The 23,823-nt window shown below is 32.6% G+C and overlaps 4 protein-coding genes across 10 annotated transcripts; 2 read left to right on the forward strand and 2 right to left on the reverse strand.

Annotated features, from left to right (window-relative positions):
- Positions 1-274: 274 nt before the first annotated feature.
- On the reverse strand, positions 275-4,096 carry LOC106761084 (psbP domain-containing protein 5, chloroplastic). Its single transcript, XM_014644583.2, has 11 exons — positions 3,948-4,096; positions 3,697-3,860; positions 3,450-3,558; positions 2,968-3,017; positions 2,668-2,735; positions 2,498-2,596; positions 2,081-2,140; positions 1,852-1,911; positions 1,709-1,763; positions 1,303-1,352; positions 275-631 (listed from the first exon to the last, which is right to left on the reverse strand). The coding sequence occupies exons 1-11, from the start codon at positions 4,025-4,027 to the stop codon at positions 533-535; spliced, it is 894 nt and encodes a 297-aa protein (XP_014500069.1). The 5' UTR covers positions 4,028-4,096; the 3' UTR covers positions 275-532.
- A 708-nt stretch (positions 4,097-4,804) lies between these two features.
- Positions 4,805-7,126, forward strand: LOC106761243 (protein starmaker). Of its 4 annotated transcripts, none has more exons than XM_022780830.1 (3): positions 4,805-4,948; positions 5,203-6,065; positions 6,123-6,336. In XM_022780830.1, the coding sequence occupies exons 2-3, from the start codon at positions 5,216-5,218 to the stop codon at positions 6,248-6,250; spliced, it is 978 nt and encodes a 325-aa protein (XP_022636551.1). In that variant the 5' UTR covers positions 4,805-4,948; positions 5,203-5,215; the 3' UTR covers positions 6,251-6,336. The 4 variants fall into 4 exon arrangements, with proteins under 4 accessions (XP_022636551.1, XP_022636550.1, XP_022636552.1 ...); XM_022780831.1 differs by having other exon boundaries at positions 4,826-4,894; XM_022780829.1 differs by having other exon boundaries at positions 4,822-6,075; positions 6,133-6,336.
- Positions 7,127-8,015: 889 nt separating this feature from the next.
- Positions 8,016-10,365, forward strand: LOC106761323 (dnaJ homolog subfamily B member 4). Of its 3 annotated transcripts, none has more exons than XM_022780827.1 (4): positions 8,016-8,442; positions 8,530-8,664; positions 9,166-9,548; positions 9,628-10,365. In XM_022780827.1, the coding sequence occupies exons 2-4, from the start codon at positions 8,584-8,586 to the stop codon at positions 10,064-10,066; spliced, it is 903 nt and encodes a 300-aa protein (XP_022636548.1). In that variant the 5' UTR covers positions 8,016-8,442; positions 8,530-8,583; the 3' UTR covers positions 10,067-10,365. The 3 variants fall into 3 exon arrangements, with proteins under 3 accessions (XP_022636548.1, XP_022636549.1, XP_014500350.1); XM_022780828.1 differs by having other exon boundaries at positions 8,538-8,664; XM_014644864.2 differs by having other exon boundaries at positions 8,016-8,664.
- A 379-nt stretch (positions 10,366-10,744) lies between these two features.
- Positions 10,745-16,931, reverse strand: LOC106762058 (death-inducer obliterator 1). 2 transcript variants are annotated; one of them, XM_022780826.1, is made up of 5 exons: positions 16,743-16,931; positions 13,949-16,250; positions 12,918-13,038; positions 12,011-12,061; positions 10,745-11,924 (listed from the first exon to the last, which is right to left on the reverse strand). In XM_022780826.1, exons 1-5 carry the CDS (start codon positions 16,891-16,893, stop codon positions 10,974-10,976), a joined length of 3,576 nt encoding a protein of 1,191 aa, XP_022636547.1. In that variant the 5' UTR covers positions 16,894-16,931; the 3' UTR covers positions 10,745-10,973. The 2 variants fall into 2 exon arrangements, with proteins under 2 accessions (XP_022636547.1, XP_014501232.1); XM_014645746.2 differs by having other exon boundaries at positions 13,949-16,318; positions 16,743-16,858.
- Between the last annotated feature and the right edge of the window lie 6,892 nt (positions 16,932-23,823).

Here is a 23,823-nt window from a genome sequence, read left to right on the forward strand (position 1 = left end):
CTTTTATTGTTTCAATTTATTATAAATTCTAAACTACCAAATAGGAGAATAATACAAAATATAACCGATTCCTTCTTTCTATACCAGTAAATTTCAGAACTTTTATTACAATTTAGTATTACGAAACATTACTTATGAAAAGGCTTGTTGATTTTTTAGGTGAATAACAATTAACCTAAAAGGGGCTAAATATGAAATTGACACAGATTAAATGATAAGTCAATTGCTTTTCCCTAAAAAATTCACATAATATTGCAACAGTTTACAGAATGTATACATAGTAAAGCAATCAGTTAAAATTAAGATTTTAAAACCTCTATTTTATTATCTAAACTGGATTGCTAAATAAACGATGTTAAAGTACATTTAGGAATGATAAAAAAGAATACCAAAAACAGAAATAGAAGGCCTCATGTTCTGCTCATCTCTTTCAGAGAATCTATTTCAATTTGCCTTTTTGGACCAACAATTGAATGAAACATAAATTTCATGCCTAAAAAATCACATGAATACGATAAAAAAAAAGGAGTTTTCACCAAAATCTCCAGGGATCTTTGTAGGGAGGAACATAATTTTCTGTTGGACTAAGGAGACGAAACGAACTCACTGCCTTTTCAAGGAAAGGCCCCAGCTGCATTAAATATATTCTATGGTTAGAGCCACACAAAAGATAAATTGTTTTAGGAATTGTAGTAATACTTTGGGCCATTTTGAATAAACTACTCCACAAATAAAATGAGTCATAAAAGTAACATGTATCAAACTTCTTGCCCAAATCACAACTTGGTTCTGATCTCTTTAAGAATTCCTCTCGTAAATTAGAAATCAGAGACTGGTCCTCAAAAGGTGAAAGCTAATAAAAATGGAACTTTAAGTTTAATTACTACCAGAAAATTATGGAACAGAAGATTTCATATGCATGCATTTAGGTAAAATCAAACCATTTGCATTCTTTTTACCTCTTTTTACCTCTTTTAAACATACCATACTGTTTCTTTTTTTCTAAAAAGAAAACCTTGACATTAATTCTCAGGTCTTATAATCGCCTTTGATAGATGAAAAGGAAAAAGTGTGACATGTTCTCTCAGTCAGACCATTGTCAACTTAAAGAATTAGACATGCTTGATCATTTGACTGAGGCAGTGCAAGAAAAGTTCAATTGCTAATTCTGTAATTTATACTGCTTCTACAGGTTCTCATATATCATTTGAATCAATGAACATAAACATACATGAAGACAACAAATGAGAGTGAGTGAGTGAGAGAGAGAGAGAGAGAGAGAGAGAGAGAGAGAGAGAGTACCTTTTCCCACCGTGGGCTGATGGTTGAAGCACTGATAGAGTACAAATAACCTGCAAGCAAGTGCTTAGTAGAAAAAGAAGAGAAGTTTCGAAATGCAACACCAAAAGAAAGATATAATTTGAAAACCTTAAAAAGAGAACAAAGAAAAACAACGGCATGGAATTAGCTAATTGGTAATCCCATAAAAATATAATAAAGAGATATTTCATTTTGTCTTCTTTTGTTTTTAGCCTCCATGGTAAACCGAAACAAGTGTGGCTCTCATTGAATGAGAAATAGAAAATAGAACAAAATCATTTAAAAAGGAGCTTTGAAGCACTTTGTATGAATATACAGAGGACAGTCTCATATTACATACACCAAGTTAGAAATAATCTATACCAATGAAATAAAATAGAAGATATACCATCTCTTTCAGCTGTTGAAGCAAGATAATGCCGGTAAGTATTTGATTCATCAGTCTGTACAAGCAGGGTTTATAAATCAAAAGTCATTACATATACCACATCTTTCCATGAAAAAAAACTTCTATCAAAAGGCAGTACTTACTAGTCTCAAAGGTGCTTTACGAACAAGGTATTCATAATACCAGTACTTCTCACCATCAATCTGAGGAGAACCAAATAAGCTCACTATGCATAAACTTCAACTTAATATATATATATATATATATATATATATATATATATATATATATATATATAGAGAGAGAGAGAGAGAGAGAGAGAGAAATGAAATACTGGAAACAAAGAAATAAAGATTGTTTTACGAGGCTTACTTCACTAGAATGGGTATTGAGAACCGAACTCTCTTCTAAACGCTGAGTTGAGGTAACTCGCTGCAAAATCTTGTTATCAGAATATGCAGCAGAGGTAAACTGTATTTTAACATCTTGGAGCACCATTTCTCGTTTGTAGTCAGTGAAAATCCTCAAAACAGAGAAGATTAATTTAACCTATAACAAAGTGTTTTACCTACCATCCAACATTTATGACCATATACAACTCCCTGACTTCCAGGTAGGGGTAATCCCTATTAACTGGTGAATGATAAATCTCTGAATTTTAATCAATACTCAGAACATTAGTAGTGGCACCTTGTGGTTTGAAATTATTCAAGAAGATTACAAATTTTTGTTTCCAATAAGAATAGTTTTAACACAAAAACCTTCAGTAACAAAGGAGTGGCCAGTTACCAGTGAAGATCTGTCAGCTAACACTGAATCAGCAACATCTTTTGCAGTCCATGTACTCTTATCCTTTGATTTTATATAGCTTGCATTTGGTGGACCTATCTGAATTTAGTATAAAAAACATGAATAGATAACTAAAACTCCTTCAAACAAGTATGAGGTTGAGAGAATACCGTGACAGAAATGATGACATTATCAATGAAGTCTACACGCTCGGACACAATGCGCAGGCGTGCATCAGCTACATGAAATTTACGGAGAAATTTTTATCCATAAAAGGAAAATTATGAAGCAAGCATCCAGTATCTTTATGCACAATATCAATATTCACTAGTGAAAATTTCTACCATTCAAACACTTTAATCACAGAGCTGGTGACAGTTGTTTTGTAACAAGCTCACAATGAAACATGACCTCTATCCTGAATTATTTGATAAGAGATTTTTGCCTAGCAAAGGAAAAGAGAAACTTACGAGAAAGTGGTGCGGCAGATGAATATCGCTCTGGCTTGCGGGATTCTACCCTTTAAATATATGGAAAGAGTTAGCTTATATAATGAATGATTAAGGAAAAATTCCAGACAACTAGTGAAGTTGTAAGCCAAATATAGGAATCTTAGATGCATTAGCACTCCATCGGATCAAGTTCACTGAACAAATTAATGTCTTACTGACATTATTAAATGTAGTAAAAAACATTAGATAAAGTTGGAATTTGAAACTACCCTTATCATTTTGCTTACTATAAATAAAGATATATATAAAATATGAGAAGTGCTTGTAACATATTTTCTAACACACTTTTACACAAAAGTATAAAATCATAAGATTCCCTAAATAATATGTAAGACTCGCATTTGTTTTTGTGATTTCTAATTGTAATAAATTTTAGTGAATAGTAGTATGTTGAAAAGAGTGTTGCTAGCATTCTCATAACATGCATTTACTTGGCATACCATTTGAGGGAAATATTGTTGGAAGGCGACTCAACAGGGTACAGATAAGAATAGGCGTTTATTTCATCTAAAAACGAAGCCATTGTGGGCTCTTCTTCAGCAAGAGCCACTGCAAGACATAAAGAACAATGATAAAGCAAATGTGTCTCAATTGCATCACATAATAAAACACATGTCAAATGAAATAAAACTAGTTCTTATAATCTAATCAAGCAGAAAATCCTCACAGAGAATGCAAGAGAAGTACCTGAAAGTGGCCATCTTAGAGAAACCGAAGTCAAGCCTAACAACACCAAATCCCTTCTAAAAACCCTGTTTTGCGAAGTGGGTTTTAGAGCACAACATGAAAAACGTAGTCTTTCCTTTGATAATGGGAAATTGTGTTGGTTAAAGATAGCCCTGTTGTTGTTTCTGATTAACAAAAGCAAATGGGTTTAGAAAAAAGAGAGCAAATATGAACATAAACTAAAATTATTCAAAAGGGTTATGAAGAAGAACCTGAAGATAAGGTTATTAGGAAGAAGAGTAGAAGTGGGGAAGAAGAAGGAAAGGGAGAGAGAAGAAGAAGGTAAAACCATTGGTAGCTCTCAGTTGTGTCATCCACCACCACACTGTAACATTATCTCACTTTCAACACTTCCCTTTTATTACAACTTTATTCTTCTAACATCTTCTTAACAACATACGCGGAAAATATTTATCAGTTACTATTATTTAATTTAGTTTGCTTTTTTCTTAATTTAGTGATAAAAATCAATTTCAATTTTTACTTTTTCATTGTTTAACTTTACATCAACGTTTTCATACAAATGCTTTTGCCATAAATATTTTAACAGTAATGTAATAATTTTTTATTTTATAAATTGTTTGTTTTTCATTCGAAGCTTCATTTAATTTTAGTCAAAATTTTCCATGACTGATTTTCAATTAGATTGAAAATTATACAAAGTTTAAAACAAATACATACTAATCTAGAAAATAACAGTACAGAATTATTTTTAGCATTATCTTTACGATTCCTTACCCATTATAAGAAAAAATATGTATATTTAGCAAACTAACATAAAAAAACCATTTCCATGTTAACTAATGCCAATTTTACAAAATTTCCTTAACATAAGTATCACACCAATAGATATGATTAAAAACAATTTAAAAAGTATAGTTTTATTATATAAACAAAATATTAAATGAATTTTACTAGTATTATTTTTAAATAACTTGAAAATAGTCAATTTTGCTTATAAATAAATTTTGTGAAAATAAGTTTTTTATTTCACTCACCTCAATTATATTCTTTTTAATTTTAATTTTAATTAAATACGCATTTCCATGGATGGATTGCCGCCAACACAAAGTCCTATAAAAGCCTAGCCCTCTTCCAAATTTCTTCACACTTCATTTCATTCCTCAATCTCTCTCATTCAGAGTTTCGCGTTCAACTGGTTTGTTCTTCTTCCCTTTCATTTCCAAATTCTTTTTCTGCTTTCACGTCGAAGCTCGATTTCTTTTTTCACGAATTCGTCTTTTTCTTGTATTGCCTTGGGAAAAGGAAAAAAAAAAGGAACTTGATTTATTGGGGGTTTTGGGNATGGGTGTGTGCAGGAGTCATGATGAAATTTTCAAACTTTTTGGTTTCTTGTTGTGGAAGAACATTGTAACTTAAAGTTCATTCAGGGTTCCGTCAGTAACGACTGAATTTACTAACTTTGTTGCCTGAATTTCCTTGTTTTTGTGCAAATGGGGCTCCTANAATCAAGTCTACAATGCCAGGAAAGCCTAATTCGGATCCGCGTACACTCTCATGTGTTCCAGTCTCCGAGACTGAAGAAAAACTGGATTCTCTGAATCACGAAGAATTGGATGGTAAGAATCACGAAGAACTAGATTCCAAGAATCACAAAGAACGTTCCGGTAATCACGAAAAAGGTTCCATGAATCACGAAGAAGAAGGTTCCAAGAATCACGAGGAGAAAGATTTCAAGACTCGCGAAGAAGATTCCAAGAACCACGTTGGGGAAGATTCCAAGACTCGCGAAGAAGGTTCCAAGAATCCCNTAGAAGAAGATTCCAAGGATCACGAAGAAGAAGGTTCTAAGAAAGAAGTAGAAGAAAGTTCAAAGAATTATGAAGAAGAAGGTTCCAACAATAACAAGGAGGAAAATCCCAAGACTCGCGAAGAAGATTCCAAGAACCATGAAGAGAAAGATTCCAAGAACCTCGAAGAGAAAGACTCCAAGAACCACGAAGAAGAGGATTCCAAGGATCACGAANAAATTGATTCCAAGAAACACANAAAGAGTTATTCCAAGAAGCACGAAAAAAAAGATATCAAGAAAAAGCTAAAAGTTCCGATGGTTCCGATGGTTGAGAGCATTATTCAAGCTCGTGTCAGAAAACTTACCGAGTCTTTGCGTCAAGAGGAGCTCGACCGACAAGCTTGGGTTTCTGCACATATGGCAGAGTGGCTTGAGGCAGAAGCTAACATGGATATTCAATATCTAAAGAAGTCATTTCCTGATATTTCTCAACAATCCCTTAGAGATGTATACCTTGTCAACTGTGGTGATCTGGAAGATACCATGGACATGCTCAGCCTGCTTGAGGTATTATTTTATATATATATATATATATATATATATATATATATATATTTTTTTTTTTTTTATATATATATATATATCATTATTTTGTTCAGACTTCGTCATCTCAAAGTTTTGTGGCTTTATGCATTCTTTTTTCTTTGTGTTGTGTATATTATATGTTGCATGAATCATTGGTTACGGTATGATGCTGAGTGAAAATTTATGTGAGATTATTTCTGGGTGGAAATACTTGTACACAAAAATTACAATTAACTGATACAACACAGTCCCATTCCCCTTTCTTTTTGAATATTTTTAATTTCGCCCTGNAGATTTTCACATTCAGTTCCCACTGCATTGACACAAAAATTGTTATTCAAACTCACCGTGTGATTTGATTTTTCGAATTTCTTTCTGTTCTCATTGGAGATATCTCTCTGTTCAAATACCTAATTCTGTATCCTCTTTTTGTACACTTCTGTATGCTTTATTGTGTTTACATGCATGTCAATGCTTATAACTTGTTGTGTTCTGTGCAATAATCTGTTTGTGTTGCAGATTATTGTTAAGAACATTCGTTAAAACTTCTCTCACCTATTTGTGTTGCAGTAATCTGTTTCCCAGTACAATTAATTGCCAGAATTATCAGCATATTGGTTAACTTTATTAGTCAAAGTCACTTCTCAAAGTAATATATGTTCTACTTTTTGTTGTAATTTCTGTCCATTAATTACATCTTTTCACCTTACAGAGTAATGACTTGGGGCCTTCTGAAATACCCGATAGGGATGATCCTTCAGAACTTGTGCCGGCAGATGATGATTCTACTTCACCAAAAGAGAAGCAACCTGAAAAATAAGCAAGTACTTCGCTAAATCTCAATAAAGCAATCAGCAAGTGTAAATGTAGGAAAGTTTATCTTTGACAGCAGACATCTATAGTTTCTTTTGTTTGTTTACTTCTAAGCTGTTTGAATATTATTTTGCTTTTGGTGGCGAAAGTGTTATATTTTGCACTTTTCTTTGTGAAATACTTTTGAGGTCTCGCTTTGGAGATAGTATAATAAAAGTCACGAAGTTGCAATGCAATTCACCTCACTCAATTCTTGATTTCTTTTTTTAAATTACCCTTTAAGTCAAATGTTCAATTACTATCTAGATTACTATTTGAAAATATATCATGGTGTTGATCGGGGGTTAAAATAAGAATAGTGTCATTTTTTTCAACATTTTCTTACTAAGTATTCTACTTTTGCATTTTATTTCCATCTTCTTCAAGAGGTAAATTTTGACACTAAATATGATCTCGTCGTTTCATGGGATTTTTCATTGTGTTCTTTCCATGGGAATTTGAATTTTCCCTTTATATTTTATCTATACTTTTTGGGGTGAGGGCGGATAAATGTAATTTTTTATTAAAATTTTGTTTTTGTGGGCATTTCATGGATTATATATTTTGAAGACATTTAATTTTATTTATCTTTTTGCTTAATATTTTACTAACTTGTTTTTTTATTAAACTTAATACGGTTGGGATTACAGTAAGAGTTTTTCTTCTATTTTTGTGATGATGGTGTTTAAATTCTAGTTGGCGAAGGTGGTATCAGTTGTTAAATATATTCTTTAGCAAAATTCTATAGGGATGCAACTAATTATGGGATTTTTTATACAAGAAATAATATAAAAAATATTTATTCTGGAACTTTTGTTTCATGTTAATTTTTCTTTTATAAATTGGGAATATTTCTTTGATGTTTTTTTATTGCCTGTAAAATGTTTCTACTCACTAAGGGAAGTTATTTTTCACACAATTTTATCTATTTTCTCTACATTCTTTGTTTTTATATTTTTCAATTTTAGAATTAAATAAATATGGAATATTTTTTCTAAAATTATTGAATACAAATAAAATATATGTATATCAGTAGCATCCTTAGATATATAATATTTCAGAAAATATAGTTTTGGTAAATGAAAAACATAGCATCAAAGAAACATTAACTAAATTACACTAAAACTGTTCAAATGAATGAGGTTTATTTGGAATTTGAGAAAAATGTTTATGGTTTAAAAGATTTGATAGTTATTCAAATTGAGCTGTGGTTTATTTTTGCCGTGGTTTATTTAGAATTTCCCGTTTAATTTCAACCAGCTCGTTGAAAAGAAAAGAAAGAATACACGTGCACCTCCACCCTTGGAACTGCATCCGAATTTTCCCTTGCAATCGCAAACCGACACATCAATTTCTAGATTTTTTAAAATTATTGTCATTTGATTTGATCGGGCTTTTCGTTCTCTTTTCATGTCACCTCGCATATTCAATCAACCCTCCAAGCAAGTTTCAAACTTTGGTGGACGAAGGGTTGTATATCGCAATCGGGTGTCTGTGAAAAGAGTCTTTATTTGAAGGTATTTGTTGCAATAATAGCGAGATATTCAAGTTTTTTTTTTGTGGAAAAAGAAAACATGGGTGTGGATTACTATGATGTGTTGAAGGTTAACAGAAATGCTACGGAGGATGATGTCAAGAAATCATACAGAAAGTTGGCCATGAAATGGCACCCTGATAAGAACCCCAACAACAAAAAGGAAGCTGAAGCCAATTTCAAACAGATTTCAGAGGCTTACGAGGCAAGAAACCTTTCATGCTGTGTTCTTTTCAATGTCAGTTTTTAGCCATTAGAATTTAACAACTCCTGAAATAATTTGGTTGGTGAGAATATGGAGGAAAAAAGGGAGAAAGAAAGAAAATAACACGTTATTTCATTTTTTTTAAAAATGCTAGTAATTTCAATAGGATTATGAAAGGCAAATTGGTGATTTTAAATACTAATTGTAGAGAAATAAAATTGATGAAAAGAAAAGGTTAGGGGCATTGAAGGTTGTTCTTTGTGGATTCTGCATCTAAGTGTGGTCATAAATTTCATGAAAGTTATGGCGCTCAATTGTCAGTTTTTCCATCAATATTACTTGAGATGGAGTTATTTTATCAACATCCACGCTAAAATAAATAAAAAAAGGTCATTGTTTTTGTATGGTGCTGGAATATAATCCAGAAGTAAATCCTTATCAGTTTGATGCATGTTTTTCCTCAAACTGTAGATGTAATGGGGCTAGCTTTGGTGAATTCAGGTGCTGAGTGACCCTCAAAGAAGGTTAGTTTATGATCAATATGGAGAGGAGGGATTGAAAGATAAGCCACCGGACGAACCATCAAATGGGTTCAACCCCAGAAATGCAGAGGATATTTTTGCAGAATTCTTTGGAAGTAGCCCTTTTGGATTTGGATCATCTGGGCCAGGGAAATCTAAGAGATTCCCCTCTGATGGAGGGACTACAACATTTGGTGGATTTAGTGCAAAGGATAATAATTTTCGATCATATAGTACTGGACGGGGGAATGTGCTAAAGAAGCCACTACCTGTGGAATCCAAACTGCCTTGCTCTTTGGAGGAATTGTACACTGGCTCTACTAGGAAAATGAAGATCTCAAGGAAGACCGTTGATGCTAACGGGTAAGTTAAAAACTATGTCTTCTCTTTAACATTTTGTTGATAAATTTCTCAAGAAGAAAATAAATATGAAAAATTGCAGATGGACAGTTCCGGAAACAGAGATATTGACCATTGATGTGAAGCCGGGTTGGAAGAAAGGGACAAAGATTACGTTCCCTGAGAAAGGGAATCAAGAACCAAATCAACTGCCTGCAGACCTTGTGTTTGTGATTGACGAGAAGCCTCATGATGTGTTTAAGAGAGACGGGAATGACCTTATTGTGAACAAAAGGGTATCATTGGCTGAGGCCATTGGAGGAACCACAATAAACCTCAACACGCTTGATGGACGAAGTTTAAATGTTCAAGTCACTGACATTGTGAGTCCTGGTTACGAGATGAATGTTGCAAAAGAAGGGATGCCAATAACAAAGGAGCCTGGTCATAGGGGTGATCTCAAGATCAAATTTGATGTCAGTTTTCCTACAAAGTTGACCCCAGAGCAACGAGCAGGACTCAAGAGAGCACTCACAAGTTGATCATTCTTTTGAATTCAGGCCATTTGGAAGTGTAGTCATCTATTTATCTTCCTACCTGTTCTTCAATGTTTCTCATATTAAAAGCTCTTGGTTTTCTCCATCATTTTTTATAGTTGTCCGTCGTTTTTACTTTTTTTGGGGTGGGTCCTTCTGTTGCTGTACTTCTTTGCTGAAGATGTAAATATAATATAGGTTCTAAATTTCACGTAACGGTGGAAACTCTGGAATCGAATAATGCCATGTGATGGTGGATTCAGATGCTTAATACTAAATCATGATTCTTTTATAGAGTAAAATGTTGTTTATTGAGACAGTAATACTGAATCGTAACAAAACGAAAGGATATGCGAACCACTTTCGTTACTTCAGAACCCGAGTATACTTTTAAACGCACACGTATATTCGTATATAATTCGGGTGACTATTTTACGTAAGAGATGCCATAACTCAAGAAAGGTAGCAACTACAAGTAATACACAGACTAAGTTCATTTTTATATTTCTGTTCAAAACCACGTTCAAAGAAGATCCTAAATTTTCTCTCGTTTACATTTGAGAGTATTCTATATTATGCAAAAGGGAAATCAGAATCACCCTGTATGATTGCTAAAGCAAGCAAGGACGAATCGATAGTCTGCAACTTTCGTTAAAACAGTCAAAGTAATGAAAGCGCCATGAAAATCTAGAAGTAACGTACTAAAGCATGAAAATTGTTTTGTCCCTCGCATTTATTCAGCGGAACACCTTCTGTCGGCAAACAGAAACAGGAGAAAAATGGTCATTTGTTTAAATCTACGAGGTGAGGCTACAGAAAAAGAAAAGCTGGAGACCTTACAATAAGCTTACATAATACAGATAGGAAAGACATTAAAAAATTAAAAGAGGACCGAAGTTTACTGCGAAAGAAACTAAAATCCCCTACTTCTAGACACATTTTGAGGCCAGGTAGTGCCTTGCGAAGGCGCTCCGTAGGGAGGTCCACCTCTTGGCGGTAGGTTGCTAGCCTGGGAAGAAGGAACCCATTGAGGGTCAAAATTTCTTTGGGTATGAGTCACATTCACCGGGGGTTGCAGATATTGTGGTGTCATAATAGGCTGTTGTTGTGAACCCGGTAATGATTGATTCATAATGTGCGGTCGAAGATGAAAGTTATGCATTGTCTGTTGAGGAAGAAACTGATTCTGGGATGTTTGGGGCTGCCATTCAGGTATGTCATCATCATCATCATTCCAGGGTTGAATTGTCCCCCCAAATTTATCCTGCCAGTTTACTGATGGTGCACTTGGTTTGTTTTGCCCATATTTGTATACAAGTTCTCTCATTTGTTCTACAGGGCGTGCAGGTGGTGGGGCTGGGTTAACCGAGTGTGATGTAACCATATTTGATAGTTCCTTTGGTTTTTGGGCTAAGTGTGGTGGAATCGAACTACTGGAGAAATTAAATTCCGGCAGGTCATCCTCGACTCGGGCAGCAGGTGGCCCAAATCCAGGAGGAACATCATCATCGTCATCATTCTCATTCTCAATGGTCTTAAGGTCCGTAGGGGGTACTGCTTTATGGGTGGAATTGGCATTCACATTTATATCTTGCTGTCTCCTACTGAAGTATTGTTGTCTTTTAGAGCTGTGTTTGTGGTGAGTAGCAGTGGTGGGTGATATAGACGTTATATTAGTTTTTCTCCATACAATAATACCAATTAGACCATTATCAATAGAATTAACTGCCTCAATTTGTTCCTTTGGAAGTATGTTGCTCAGCATTTCAACTGTTTTCTTATGAGGTGGGCAAAAGTAAAGTTCTACTCCAAGCACAGGCTCTGCAAATCCTACTCTCTCGTCCGAAATATACGAGTCCGCCACCTGCAAGCAAAAGCATCGTCTCATAAATAACAAAATAATATGCCTCTATGTAAAGATGAGAACCAAACCAACAAAACTATCATTACCTCGCGTAGAGTTGATTGCTCGTCCAACTCTTTCGAAAGGAAATGTGAAACCTGCAATAAAATGAAACTTTTTAATTTCACTGTGGCTCAGAAAGAAAGTGACGCAATAAAGTTTCTCATCAGTTACACAGATTTCCTTCAGAAAAAAGTATAACATCAAACCGATAGGAGTCTAACTCGGTCATTCAGCGTATTCATATTAATTAGCCACGCTGGTGTATATTTATTCGATTTTTCGACATCTTTATGGTCCCGAGCATCTCATCGAGTCACAGTAAGTTTGGTCTTCCACTAAAAACAAGAATTTTTGGGAGACTTTTTGCATTATTTTTATTACAGAATTCTTCCTTCATTTCTTTATCCTTTTTCCGTTGCGTCAAAATATTATATATACATACATACATATATATATATATATATATATATATATATATATATATATATATATATATATATATTGAAATTTTCGTAGCATATCGCCCAAAGGAGAAAATGAGAAACTTAGTTCCAGCCACCAGAAATCGTGTATTATAATTACCAAAATCGATTCAATCACGTAATACATATTCTAACAGTGACAAATTTTCAGAAGCTACACAAACACATTTTCATGGTTTAATTACTTGTCACTGCAAAGAAAACCTCAACCTGCCAGTCTCACCAATAAGTCGTCATTTCTCATGCACAATCCCCCACCACTTCACTGCCCCCTTTATACCATCAACAAGGGAAAAAAAGCAGAATAATTGTATAACTCAAGATACTTTAAATTAAACAAGTGGTATAAAGTAAGCATCAAACTGCGGCATATTTCCCCCATTTTTAATCACTTCTTTCTGTATGGATGGTGGTTAGATTAACAGACAATAAACAAAGCTCTAGCACAACAAAAGAAAACTTGTGATACCATGATTGCACGACTCCTAGTAAATCGAAGATCTTGAAGAAATTTCTCAAATGCATCTAGTCGAACCCTTCCCTTGATCTCGAGAAACCCAGGCCAGTCTTTAGCAGCAGTTTTCTCGCCACTTCATAGAGAATTATAATGTAGGATCAGTAAAAATCACAGAAAGTAAGTATTAATTCTCTTTAAACAGCACAAATAAAGTTCATAACTATATTTTCCAATATAAATCAATAGTGACAAGTAGTCATCAAACCAAACCCATCCAACTCAAAAGATAATATAGTACATTCATCAAAAGAGTTGTTCATAAACTGAAGTAATACAAACCAAAAGCCTAAGCAAACAAACTAAAAATCTATTTAACAAAAAACAAATTTATCTTCTTGGATTGGATTGAGTTTCAAATCTAATTTTAAAAACCAAACTTTTATAAACTAGCATAATTTTAATTATAAATTTTCCAAATAATTCATTATTTCAATTTATCTTTTCATTAGTTCATTATCACACTATCATTACGATGTATTTCAACTTTATATTTAAATTAATTCTGTGTTTATGTTACTGTATATTTATTCATTTGTTAATTCAGTACATGTTTAATGGCCACAAACCATGAGAAACTACAAGACTTGTTTTCACAAATATATAAACACAAGACTAATTAATTGACCTAAGCTCAACTTGAATATAATTTTTTCTGGTCCAGAGAGAACAAGAAATCACATCAACGTATAAAACTTTTAATGCAAAAGTATATGCAGGCTTAAACAAATATGTAAACATTAAGTCCAAACAAACTTGGAAATAATGGAAGATGATTACCGAAATGGGTCCGTTCTTTCACCTCTTTACTACATATACACGTTTTAAGAATATTTGCTTCATATGCTATAGATGAAAAGAATGACACTATCCAATTCACGATCTTCACTATCTCAGATGACAAAAAGGAACAATCAAAACCCATATTACCCATGCATCAAATAGCAACTTATCATAAAGATATACTCAAACCATTAGTAGACTACCTCTTATAGAAGCTTATGACAGACTGAGTGGTAGATATATTGGGTTGAAGCATTCCCTCCCAGAGGCATTCACCCTTAGTGGGGACTGCATCCTTCATATATTTATTATCATTACCGTATCTCCCTTCGGCATGAGACTGATTGCCTTTGAACTCGGTATCGCTGGGTGCAGGCTTCACATTTTCGATTGACCTTTCCTTGGTACGACCATCAGTTGACTTCATGTCAGCTTGACTCCCACTATATCCCGTATCAGAAGAAATGGTCCCAGATTCAGCATCAGCCTTTTTCTCCTTTTCAGCATCTGAATTTACACGTGTGCTTTGAAACTTGTCAGGAGTGACAACAGCTTGCTCATTTGAAGTTAAATCAGAAGATTTTGATTTAAATCCAACCCCTAAATCATCCTTGTCTAAAGCAGGTGTCACTTTCCCAGATTCTAGATTTTCAAAAGGTGGCTCAGAATGAAGAGATTCCATGAATTCATCAAGAGAGACAATTGGTGGAAGAAAATCAGGGTCCTTCAAGGCATCATCAGTCATAAGGCCCTGCATTGGATCAGTGCCGTCGGTGGATGAAATGGTAATGGAAAATGTATCATCCTTCTGTAAATTGCGCTTCTCAGCATCAATGTTCACATCAGGTTTTGAAGAAGTGCCTTCCACATCCTTTTTTTCTGTTTGGCTTCTAGCCACTGAGGTTGTGCCACCGGAAACCTCCTCAACAGATACATTGTCTTCATGTTCAACTTCCACTTGAAATTCACCTTTATGAGTCTTCTTGACCAAACGCCTAAAATCAACATCTGAATTAGGTAAAACCACCATTTGAGCAAGCTCCTCAGCCTTGGCTATACGCCACTCAGAGAGCTCTTTTGAAGCAAGTTCCTCTGCAGTCATGGAACATAATTGTTCAGGAGGAATTTGACCAAACATAACCCTTTCTCTAAGTTCAGGGTTATTGCGATCTTTTAAATTAAATAAAAGAGACCTCCCTTTCTCTTTGTACTTCTTATTCACACCTCCAAACAGTTTGAACAGTTCTGCTTCGATTTTTGATGCCAAAAGTTCAGGTAAAGGGACCTCCACCTTGCAACCTTGACATGTTTCCTCAGGTTCTGATCTCTGCTCTATATTAGTTTGACTTTCCTTTTGATTTCCAACGTCAACCATATCAGATAATACCCAGGAAAGACCATTTCCCTGCAAAAGATCATCTTTCATAAAGAAACTGTCACTAAAAGGAACATCATCAGTAGTCAAAGTGTAACATGACTGGAAATCTTGCTTATCACAGTTCAAGACTTGCATAGAAGTCAGTATGCTTTCACTGTTTGATGCATTTGTGGATCCTGCTTCATAGTCCTTGTATTTTTCTGGAAAATCTTCTTTGAATGATGTATTCTGCATGTGCTCTGTCTCCACCCGCCCAACTGAATCAGCCTCAGCAAAAGAGGAACTAACTGATTGAGAAATACTTTGCTCCAGTGGACCATTGATGGATGTAGGTGTTGATCCAGAACATTGAGAGTTGTTCTCTAATTTACCTTGAGTATTGGTAGCACCATCAGTTGGTGTATTATTGTTTGGGATCTGAGGTTTACCTTGTTGAGAAACCAAGGCCAGAGCAGCAGCTAATGACTCTCTCATCTTGGACCTAACACTTTCAGATGATTCAGTTTGAACCTTGGAGGACTGCTTTATTTGAGTATTCTGACTTTTAGAATTTACAGACCGAGGTGTACTGGCTTTACCGGAGGTGCTATCAAACTGTGTTTTTCTCTTGCTAGAAGCTGCCGAATGCTGTGTCCTGGAGGCAATTGACGAGGATTGCATATGCATATGCGGAGAACCTCTATTTGATGCATTAGGTACTTGCTGCAACCAAGGTCTGTTTCCCATTTGTACAGCCCGCTTGTTAAAGGAACTACTGGATGATAGTTCTGTTGGCGCCTTACGCTTGGGAGTTGCTGGCTGCTGCTGCTGCTGAGGCCCTGCGCTATTTGGAAGCCTCCCCATTTGCATGGACTGTTGGTTAGGGTAATGAATTTGATGCATTCCTGGATTATTCGCTTGTGCTTCTACTCGCCCACTCTGCATGGTCGAAAGGGGCATGCCCTGAGACCTAGATTCACCAGGCACAGCTCTCAATAACCCAACATGTTCATTTGAGGTTCCCATAGGCTGTGAAACAATATCACTGGACACAGGAACCAAAATCCCCATTTCCATCTGTCTACCTGACGAATCAATCTTGTTCATAAGCGGCTCCAAACGAGCCATTTGCATACTGGGCATGGGCTCTGAAACCAGATTGTTAGACATTCCTGACCAGTACCATTAACCATAAATTTGACAAACACACCTGAAACTGAAACAGTTTATAACACGTCACACACCCTTAACCAATAGACCATCAAACAAGCCAGAAAACAAACAACAGATATCTAATCTAACCTAATACTACAGCAACCACAACAACAGTCTCGTTCAACAGAATACACAATACCAGCCCTAGTGCTAAATAAATTAATTACATGGTGGAACCCAGGGTCAGAGCACCGATGAAATTAAATTCCGAACCACAATTAATTAATCGATTGATAAAAGCTTTAATTGAAAAAAACCTAAAAAGAAAAACAACTCTTATTAATTTTCTGAGAAACGAAATCTAGCAATTCAATTGAATGTCGTACAAGCGAAAGAAGTATTATGAATGGCACAAACAAGTGTTACAAGCGAGAAAAGTAGAAAACCAATCGATGGAAGGAAATTAATAGAGAATTACGACGTACCTTGATGAAGTGAACGGAAGTGGTATGTATGAGCGGCGCTGAAAGCTGAGTGCAACAGTGAAAACCCTAATAGGATGTTGAACGGAGAAAGAAAAAAGACGATAACGAAGATACCCAAAGAAATAAACAAGTCACACAATATTAACTGCATCTCAACTTCCTGATTCTTCTAAAGTTTACCCTTAAAACGCATCGTTGCATTGTCTTTTTCATTCATTTTTTATATTACATTTTAAATAGAAACCTTCTCAAAGCATTATATATTATTACATTTTAAATTATACCTATATTGAAATTAAATAATTTATGAATAGTGTTTAAATTTTTTAAAAGTTTATATCTGAAAACAAACAAAATGTAGGTAGTTTTCTTTTTTTTTTTTACTATCTACGTATTATTTTTCATTCCTCTTCTTCTAGTTTACTTTATTTCATTTTCATTTTCGCTTTTTGTATTAGTGAAGTTTACATTACAATTTGAAAATAATTTGTATGTATCAAGTTTTAAAATCTCCATTATAGTACAATATTTAATATTATATTAAATTTTATTGCGAGAACATAAAAAATAAAATGTTGGAATTGATATATGTTTTAAAACAATAAGAACAAGTATTATAAAATTAAAATAATTTGATAATATAAATAAAATTGTTTAAACTCGTCTAATAATTTAAAATACTTGTCTTTTTTCTAAAACTTTTTTTTGAGTTCTTCCACTTTTCTCTATCTTTTCTAATTCTTCGATCGTCTGTTTGGTGATCAAAAGGTGTCTATGACGGAGTAATTTTCATTTCTAACCGAGCATATTATATTATAGAACAAGTAAGTTTTTATCCCTTTTTCTGCTCATTCTCGGTCCATGATCATGTTTAATGATTACTTTTGCATGTATCAAATTTGTCTCTTCCTTGGTTATTTACTCATTTAATGTCCTAAAGACTCACTCCAATCATAATTTGATAATTTGTAGGTTTTTCTAAAGTTTCTTATCATTCAATTGAGAGATCTTAGAGCCATAGTAGTTATCCTCAAGGTAAGGGAAACTAATCTGTCATTCGTATATGTAATAGAAGTTTTAGTATCTTATTGATGTGGTTATATGGTTATATGATAGCTTGAATATTGTAAATTGAAAAAATAGTAATTGTTTGTGATTCATGGTGTAATCTTGATGTTGTATGATTGTGTGAATGTTGTGTAAGTTCATATATGATTAATTTTGTAATGGATTTAATGCAAAATTATGTTGATGGTGATACTTGTGAAAGGGTTAGGTTGAAGTACTGCTTTGTGGTCCAAATTGATGAGTGTTGGTATATAAATTCTTAGATCAATGAGTTAAAAAGGGAGTTTTGCAATTTGGTGAGTGATAAGGGGTCTTTTATAACTGGTTTTTACTCTTAGATGGTCAAACTTTGATGTCAAGTGGAGAGAAAGAAACTAAGTTATTTTATACTTACTTTAGAGTGAAATTAAGGTGTTTTTATAGGTAAAATTATGGAAAAATTGTTGGTCTGGAAGAACAATAGTTTGAGATCAGTTTTGAAGTCATTTGAGACTTATTGAAGTTTTCAAACCAGCAAAATCTGGTGTAGAATGCAGTAGATGGTTTGTGAGAGTGTTTTTACATGTTTTAGGTCTAAACGAGGGGGTTTTGGATAGTGAATTTCTAAAGGAGTAGGTTTATGATGAATTGGATGGTTTAGAGGTTGGAGTGATGAAATAATTGGTTAGTGTTGTTATGAGGTCATTTTGGACTTATTAAAAGTGTTAGATTGAAGAAAATCTGGTATGAAACAAGTAAGGGGATCAATGTTGAAGTTTGGGGTATATATAGTGTAAAAGAAGGTTTTCACTAGTGAGAATTTGAGGTAAGCAGTAGGGGCTATTTGACAATTGGGAGTGTATTATGAGTAGGGATGACAACAGGTCCAGTCGGACACAGATAGTGTCTACCCGCAACCCGACCTGAAAAAAAAAATTCACCAGCTACCCACATGGAATACCCGCTTAAAAAATATTGACGGGTATTTTAAAACCTGCGAATACCCGTGGATAACCGTAGATACCTATAAATATTTAAAAAATATATTTTTATAAATTATTAAAATAAAATTTAAATAAAATTACAAAAAATATATAAAATATAGTATAAATTAGAATTTAATTTTAGTTAAATTTAACCTTATAAAATATAAATTAATTTTAATTAAATTTAACTCAATAAAATATAAATTAAATATTTATTTTTATTTTTTGCGGGTGACGGATATCTGCGGGTACGGATAATGTAATATCCGCACCCGACCCGTTTATAAGCAGATATTAAAGTACCTGCTACTCGCTGGTAGTAAATATCCATGAGTACCAATTATCCGTTGTAGATTTTATCTTTGGATATCCACGGGTATGAATTTTTTTGTCATCCCTAATTAGGAGACTATTTAGGATTTGCTTAAGTTGTCGAATGAGAAAAGAATAATGTAGAATGATTAATACTGCCTTTAGGATGAGTCCTTAGGTGTTTTTGGTTAAAATTGAGGTTTTACATTGTGAGATTTTGTAACAGCAGAGAGGTGAGTAATATGAAGTGTTTGAGGGTGCTAACGGGTATATTTGGACTTGGTTGTGTGGTTACTATATTGATTTGGAGGCTAAAAAGTGTAGAATTGAGTTTGGGTAGCTTGGGTAAGTGATATTGGGTTTTGAATGGTCATTTTGAGTTAGAGACGTGTTTTCCAAAGTTTCATAGTGTTTAGAAGGTCCTAAGAACCTTTAGAAGTTGTGGGAGAAGTGTTCAAAGTGGTCTAAAACAGGTTGGGGTCTTCTAATAGCGCCTGAGCGCTCAAACAAGGCGTTGAGTGTCCGTTTCCAGAGCATTAGCGCTGAGCGCTAGCCCCTAGGCACCCGGGTGTTACTAGGTGACACCACACCAATTTTTGGGAGTTTTCGAGGTTTTAGGTATCGGTTTTGGACGTTCTTTAGGTCATTTTGGAGTTTTAGACCCCTCTGAAGCTGTTGGTGAGGGTTTCAAAGTTGTTTTCCTTGCTTGTGTATGTGTTTAAAGTGGTTTTGTGTTGTTTAGTGGTTCTTCTTAGACTGTTCTTGTGCATTAATGTAAGTGGAATTGTTTCATGTGACTTCTGATGACTTAGGTTGATTATGGTTCTTTGGATTATAATTAATGATCTTATATGATGTTAGTCAATGTAAAATGAATGAATTTGTATATGATTTACATGTGAATGAAAATGATGCATATGAATATTGTGATGAAAAGTTTGTGAATGAAGTAAATGGTTGTTGGGCATAATTGCATGACTTGTGGAGAGATTACATGACCGTGTTTGTGTTGTTGTTGTATGAGTGTATGGAGCTTCGGACTGGTGGTATATTCCAACACTTCTAATTATCATTTATTCTCAAGTAGAGAGGGGTGAGTCATGTGATGAGAGTAGCAGAAGGTTTTTGTCTATAGGCTTTGATCATGACACTAAACAACTGAAATGAACTAACCTTGTATAATAGCTTGGTTTTAGCACAGACTACCAATAGTTCGACATTCATACATAATTTGGATGAATCTTGTTTAGGTTATGACATATATAGGATGATTGAATTGTTATAGGTTATTTTTGAATTAATGTTTGAATTTGTTATATATATATATATATATATATATATATATATATATATATATATATAAATAGTCTTGTTTATTTAGCTTATCTTTACTTTGAGTATGTTATCTTTTTTATGATAATCACCTAAGTGGTATGAATTTAAGAAGGACGTTTTTTTAGTCGTTTCAGAATAAGGTTTATAGTGAAGTAACCACATAAATAGAATATTGTTCTTAAAGTAATATTTTTTGTCATGAGTAAATAGTTTTTAATAAGTTATGATATATGTAATGTTTTATGATGATTGTATTATTAGAACCAGATGTTACAAATGGTAATATTAAAATATGTTTTTAAAAAAATGTTATTAAAGATTATAATTTAATTATGTCTATGAATATTTGAAAAAAACAATTGGGTAATATTTCCCTCAATTGTAGTAACAGACATTATAATAAGAATTATAAAATAAGAACTAAATTTTTAGTTTAGATTTTACTTTTTTTTCTTGTGGAAACTAAACTGTTAAAGTACAGCCCATTCTGCAAAAGACAAATATCCAAGGTTAGATATGTTCTTATTAAACAAATAATTGGACAAATTAAACAAAGCAAAATCTGTACACGTTTGCAAAGAGTATGCCTTATATTATTTAAATATTTTTTTAGCATGTGCATGTGAATGTATTCTCAGATATTTAAAAAAAAATTATAAAAGTATTTAATAAAATATTTTAATCACAAAAATCATTAAAAGATTGTATAAAAACTCATAAAAAAGATATAAAATTATAAAAATTATATAATTATTAAAATTTAAAAAAGATTTTATAAAAATATAAAACTGAATTTCTAATAAAAAATAACCACGGTCTAAATAAATTTAAATAAAATCCAATATATAATTATCGCAAATTTCAAATAAATTATAAATAAACTTAAATTTATACAAATTCAAATAAAATTATAAAAGTAAATACTAAATCCCAATAAAAGTTTTTTAAATAGTATTTCAGTCAACAACTTCCATTGATTTGTGGAAAATAAACAAATCAAAATTTATTTTTAATGAATATTAAAGGAATTACTTATTTTATTCATGCTCATATTATATAAAATTTTATATTATTTATTTTTAATCTTTGAAGGACAGAAAAATCATAATAAATTTTTTAAAAATATATATAAATATATTTTAATAAATTAAATATTAACGGTACAGTATTCTGAAATACAAATATTATTATATTTGTCTTTTTTTTAGTTAATACACGAGTATAAAAAAATCCGTAGTTATTATTCATTATATTTATTTCTAATAGTCATTTTCAATTCATTACTAATATTATTTAACATTTCTAAATATCATAATTAAGTTCAACAGAAAAACTCATTCATCATAAAAACACACAAAGGGAATAGTGAATACACTATCTAATTAAAAATTAAGAATGCAATCTAACACATGACTATTGTAATAAGTGATGAAGTATTCTAACACGTAATATGTAGTGATTAATTCCAAAATTATAGAAAACTATAGAACACCAAAGTGTTAACAAGATAATAGATCATAAGAGAGAAAACTTTTTGCTTCTATGAAATTTGATTTGTATCTTGTAAGAAATAATAGTTGAGTTAAACTCTTATCATTAGGTTAAGAACATTATCTAATTGATTTTGATATATTTTATTCATTTAAAAACACAATAACCTAAATACTAATAAAAACACAATAACCTAAATTTTTTAATTTTTGAATAAAGTGTTTATTATTAAGTCAAAAGTTATAGTAAAACATTCTTATTTCTATTTAAGATTGATAAGTGTCACTCTCTCGTATTAGTTTAGATATTTTTCATTAAATGACTACATTTATAAGAAAAACAACCATTTTACTTTATAATTGCACAATAAGGTATTAAGAAAAAGAAAAATGAGAAATTAATAATTTATAATAATTTTTCAGAGAATTTAAGAATGATCTAGTTGAATTCCAAAATTCGCAAATGAGCGTCAATAAGATGGTTAAGGAAATATCTGAAGTGTGATTTTTACAACTAAACTATAACAAAATGGTACTCAACACTTAAGACAGTGGATGACTGAGCCATAAGAAGGTGGTGTTCAACCAAAAAAATTGCAGAAACAAAAGGAAACCTTCTATGAAAGAAAACTCATTGGACTGAGCATAACTTAATTTTTTTTTTTATAATAAAGACTTCATATCCTCGTTCTAGAATTGAGCAGAGGATTAAATAAGTAATAGTAGAGTAGGAATAGGTTTGTGAGGCTAAAGAGAGAAACTCTTGTTGTAAATTATATTTTTAGATGATGTTGGAGTTGTAATGCAATATTCTATAAGTAGATGAGCTTTTTTTGTGATTAGATTGGATGTAATCAATTCTAATTCTATGTACTTCTTTCTTACATATTATCTATGCTTTCATTCAATAGTTTATGGTTTGGTTTATGCTTAATGATGAATTGACAACTCATCTATTTAACTGGTTTGGATTAGGTTGAAAAACTGGTATCAAATTATGGTACAATCAAATCATCACACTCTTGTTAGAAGCTCTCACAAGATCTAAAGGGTGTGCTAGATGAAACATGCATTGCAATAAATTCATCAAACTAGGAGTGAACAATCACACTAAGTCTAAAGTTATTAGGTTTCAGTGATTTAGAAATGAACCTAGATCTACCTTTAAGAGTATTACCAAAACATTGAATGATTTGCATATTAAATAGATAAGATAATAATGATGTAGTAGAAAAAGATGAGATGAAATCCAATCATAGTCTTCACTCCACTTAATCTATACAATATATATATCACTATCTATATTTACATCTACTCTTTTTTCAAAATCCAAAAAACCTAGAAGCTAATTATTAATATACTTGCTAAATAAGTGTGATAATAAGAAATACCACCATGTACCAATGCATTTGCTGAGATTGGTTATTAAGAAATCAAACGTTAGAATCAAAACAAAACATCATTATTTAATTGTAACTTGACTTATTTAACTTAAGTCGATATTCAATATTATCCGAACTAATAGGTTAAGAAGAATACTTTGAAAACAAATAAGGAAATAATTCACCACTGAAATGTAACATACTAAAGATAAAAAAGAACATATTATTCAATCAAGTTATCAAAATTAATACAAGAATTATATGTATATAGAAAGATTATGGTTGAAAAGAACTAGACAAATACTATTCCTAACCCAGGTCCAAACAATTAATATTTGAAATAACTATTAGGATAAACAAAATGTGAATTTTGTATTTAAGTAATTTTTTCATCACGGAACGTTGGCCTGTAACAATAACACATTTATATTTATAACATAGACAAACTCTTTAGCAGAAAATGCAGTATCAGTTCTAGTCAATGTGTGTGGTTGGTAGTTTTCTGTGATATAAAAAACCACTGAAAATT

The sequence above is a fragment of the Vigna radiata genome, chromosome 5 (assembly GCF_000741045.1).
Source record: "Vigna radiata var. radiata cultivar VC1973A chromosome 5, Vradiata_ver6, whole genome shotgun sequence".
Classification (NCBI taxonomy): Eukaryota; Viridiplantae; Streptophyta; class Magnoliopsida; order Fabales; family Fabaceae; genus Vigna; species Vigna radiata.